Genomic DNA, 4,332 nt, shown 5'->3' with positions numbered 1-4,332 from the left:
TTTGCATTGGAAAGCTGTGCTGGGAGTATTGATGGTGGGTGGGGAAATTAGAAACATTATCGGAGTTTGATATAAGAGAATTATTACGGTGGATTCTCAGATCCAGCGTTGCAGAATCCTCCTTCTGATTCATTATCGCTACAAGACTTGCTGTGGTGTCTAAGCATCTGCTGAACGTTTTAATTTCTCTATATCCTGAAAAAAATATTTTTACATAATTGTTTTAACTTGTGGTATTGGAACACAGGTAGGCACACAATCCTCTGCCTGTTTATGGTAAATTTAACTGCCACTGATTTCTTTATAAAGCTTTTAAGGGATAAATGACACACGGATGGTTTGTTGTCATCAAGAAATGAGATCTGTCTTTTAAAAATCCCATTAACCAGTAGTCAGTTGTTACTTATCTATTCTATCTTTACATGGATTTAATTGACTAGGGTGGCATGTGAATAACCACATGGTGTTTATACTTTTGTTTTCTCAGGACATGTCTCAGGAAGGCTATGGAACCCGATCCCAACCCCCTATGGCCCCAGGAAAGCCCAACCATGAAGATCTAAACCTCATACAACAAGAAAGACCATCAAGCTTACCAGTAAGAAACTAACGTAATTGCTATAGAGAAGCAGTACATTTTAAAATGAAAGTATTTTATAAAGACCTTTCTGCTATTATAATAAGCAGGTGAGATTTTGGGAATGCAAATTGACAAATTTATAATTGGTTTTACAATTGGTTCTGTCTGTTGAGAAGAGCGGGCGATGAGTGATTGATACGTTGTCTGGGGCATTCCTTCACAGGAAGTCTTAAATATTTCAGTTGGTAAGACTTTGGTTAGTGGTTACTACATACTTTGCCCTTTAAAATGTAATGATTTTTTTGTTAGCGTATGATTCAGATTTGAGCATGATTGTGCTTAATAGCTGACAAGCAGTCCAGAGACCAGAGAGTTTACTAACTTGTACACAGATTTGAGTATGCATCTGTGAGGAATCGTGCATGTGTAGAGGGGAGAGAATAGATGTTTAACTTTCTGAATTTTGCATTTGTTCAAATGAGTCTTATTCAGGGGTGTTTAATGTCTGCCTTCATCTGTAAGGGCTTCTTGCCCACAAGATGTTTTGATTGTGAACTAGCATTATTTCAGTGATATTATGGCAGCAGTGAGGAAACTATTGCCACCATGGTTTATTACTTTCAGACCTCAAACACAATGTTTTTGTTGTCAATGTAGTTAAAACACATCTGGAAAAGTACTTGATACAGTCTTTGACAAGTTAAATTCTATTTTGTTAGTACAATCTACAAAGATAGGTGCTGGAATGATAGCTAGTACCTGGTATAGGGCTGGTTATCATTTGAGCATTTTGGTTAGGTTGTGCTGAATCTTGGCTAGCTGTATTATCTCTATGTGTACCTGGGGGGGAAAAAGGGTGCCAAAAATGAATGTGCTTAGCAGAATTATCATAGCTGTTTGTGCTTTGGAGGTCTTTAGCCAGTATGTTTTGGCCTTGTCCCATTTATATCTGGTTGTTTCATAACAAGTAAATCAGCTTAATGTGCCCATACAGATTTAAACCAGGTGAAATATTTTCAGGTTAAAAAAGGCAAATTGATTAAACTAAGTTATTTGTGGCTCTGAACAGCATTGCACAGAATTGTTTCCAAGACAGTTCATACAGTTCAGTGGGCACATAATCATTTTAAATTAGTAGAGGGATGCTTTGGAAGAGCAGGTATCTTAAGTATGCTTAACTTGTTGAGAAACTGAAGTTTGTATGTGAAATCTAAGAACTTACTGCATTTTTTCCAATGACACATGACACTACCATCAACTCCTAAGAGAAGAGCAGTTCATACCCAGTCAATCAAATATTCAGAAATAGAAAGTTAATATAAAATTGTTTCATGTTGTGACAACATGACTTGATAGGCAGATCAAACTCAGCCTCTCTTTCTCTCTAGGTTTTTCTGCAGTTCTGATCACCTTCATGGCTGTAATACTCAGAAATAGTTTGCAGTAGGCTTTGTGTTATCAGTCTTTTTTTTACAGCCTTTTAAAACTTTTAAAACCTAGGACAGTGACTGGTGATATATATATATTTCACATCTGGTTTAAATTTTATGTATGCTTTTTGGGGATAGGGAGAGGAAGCAATGAAATGGATATTGACCACCAGTTATATAAATAACAGCTAATGTGAATGTAAACGTAACTGTTTTAGTAGCTGTTAAACTGTGGGCAGGGTTTTTTTACCTCTACGTACCTGAATATTGGCCGTTTAGAGTTACTTGCTATGCATTGATCTAATAATTTCATTGCAGATTTGTTGAATGTGATATGCATTATGTAAACTGTTTAAAATTTCAGCATTTGAGTAACCTTTGTCTACCCCTTTCACCATGGTATCTGAGGAGAATATTGGGTATATGTATTGCTGAGTGTTTGGTATATTTATTATTCTAACCATGGGTTGATAGCATTAATAGTGAATTTCAGAATATTTGGCCACATACCTTAATTTGTGAATTAGCATTTAAATGTCGTTATTTGGTGAGTTCATCTTTGAAAAAGTTTAGATTTAAAAAAAAATAGAACTCCCCCCTCCCGCCCCTCCCCAAAAAGCAGGTTCATCCACTCAAAAAAAATTACCATTTTGAAAGGCTGAAAAAGAGAATTGCCCAAACTAATATGGGGTGAAATGTCTTTTGTGTTGTTTTTTTAATTCAGAAAATTTTAAAAAAGGAAAGTCATAACATCTCTGAATTTTATATGGCGAACTTATAAGCATATCTAAAACCAGAGAAACTTAGCAATAAATGTTGGATGATCTTTCTGGTACTGATTAAAAAACAAAACAAAAACCCAAACGTACCCATTTCATGGGTTTCAATGTGACTTAACCACCTTCTACAGCATTGAAAGCTGATTTGTGTCATCCCTTTGGGAAGATTTTCTGGCGACTTTGTGTCACAGTAAGCAGAGCTAAACAGTTCAATAGTTGTTCCATTTCCTTCGCACATTGTATACAAAAGTCCTGGCATGAATGTTCCCGTAAAGTTCAAAGCAGGCAAATTTGTAATGTGGGTTGGTAACAAATCGCTACAAACAAAATATTGTTTTATTAGCTGCTTCTAATGGCCTGTCAGATCCTATACAATGTTCTCTTTCCTTCTAAAATGCTCCGATATCTGCATAGTTTGACCTGGGGGGTTTGACCATGTGGGAGTCGCTAAGTCCAAATGAAATGTTGCAAAGAATAGTGCTCATAGCACTTTTGTTTGGGTCGCAATTAGAAGGAAATATCAGGCTTTTGAGAGAACCTCAATGTTTGGTTTTCTGTGAAGGAAAGGAAGTAATAAATAAGGAAATTATTCCCTGTTAGGGGGAGAGAAAGGAAGGGGGGGGAGAAGTGTAGATGAACATATATGAAGAACAGCTACTTCTGAGCAGATTTCTTTGGAGGCAAGAAAAAAATGGCAAAAATACACAATACTGCCATCCTTGGAAAGGCAAGATGGCTTTGGAGATAGGACCTCATAATAAAATATCCACAAGCTGGTTGTTTCAGGAAAGGTTCCTCGATTGGCTATAGATTGTGTATGTGAAAAATAATGTCTCTACTTTTTATCTCTGTCATGTCATAAATTTCCACAGCTCATTGGATTGCCAGGATGAAAAGAAGAGGAGTGTATTTATTTATTTAGCTTTTAATCTGCATCTAAGAAAAGCTCTTTCCAAATGAGCATCGTATTTTTGAATGAGGCCCTATTTTGCTCAGTTTCCCTCTTGCTTGGCTGAGGCAGATGGTCAAGTGGCACTCGCTCAAGTTTACCCTTAGAATGTTGTTTTTTCCTATATTTGCCAGAAGTTTCTTGTTCTGTATTTTAAACCCATTGAGTAAACGGAAACGGTTACTTCACAGTTCATTCCCAAGCTCAGTGAACCCCAAGCCTATTCTTATACACCTTTCTTTAAATCAGACGTAGTATCAACTTAATATTGGATGCATCCTCTGGAGTGAGTAGGGAGACATTACATCTGACACTTGCTGGAATCAGTGCTGTACTCTGTTATGTGACCTGTACATTTTCTGTTCCTCGATTAATTTTATAATCTTATCTATTTACCAGGTCTTTGCTATACATGTTCAACATTTCTATCAGAAATTGGAATGTTCTCTGTATTTTGTGCAATACTCTGTTTATGTCCTGTTTAAGTTTGGTTGCTCATATGTTTACAGAAGACATGTTTCTAGGGAAACTAGATTTTTGAGATCCTCTGCCTAGAAAATGTGGTGAATGGAGCTCCATACATTTTTTTAATTT

General features: G+C 36.4%; 1 protein-coding gene across 5 annotated transcripts in view; it reads left to right on the top strand.

Annotated features, from left to right (window-relative positions):
• Positions 1 to 4,332, top strand: part of ARID1B (AT-rich interaction domain 1B) — a 583,022-nt gene that overhangs the window by 189,594 nt on the left and 389,096 nt on the right. For all 5 annotated transcript variants that reach the window (XM_019526890.1, XM_019526889.1, XM_019526886.1 and 2 more), the window contains one exon: positions 488 to 598. In XM_019526890.1, the coding sequence (XP_019382435.1) occupies positions 488 to 598 (111 nt within the window). The remainder of the gene's footprint in view (positions 1 to 487; positions 599 to 4,332) is intronic.

The sequence above is a fragment of the Gavialis gangeticus genome, unplaced genomic scaffold, assembly GCF_001723915.1.
Source record: "Gavialis gangeticus isolate Ggan-Ray unplaced genomic scaffold, GavGan_comp1, whole genome shotgun sequence".
In the NCBI taxonomy this organism is placed as follows: Eukaryota; Metazoa; Chordata; order Crocodylia; family Gavialidae; genus Gavialis; species Gavialis gangeticus.
This window is presented reverse-complemented; position numbering and strand designations above follow the sequence as displayed.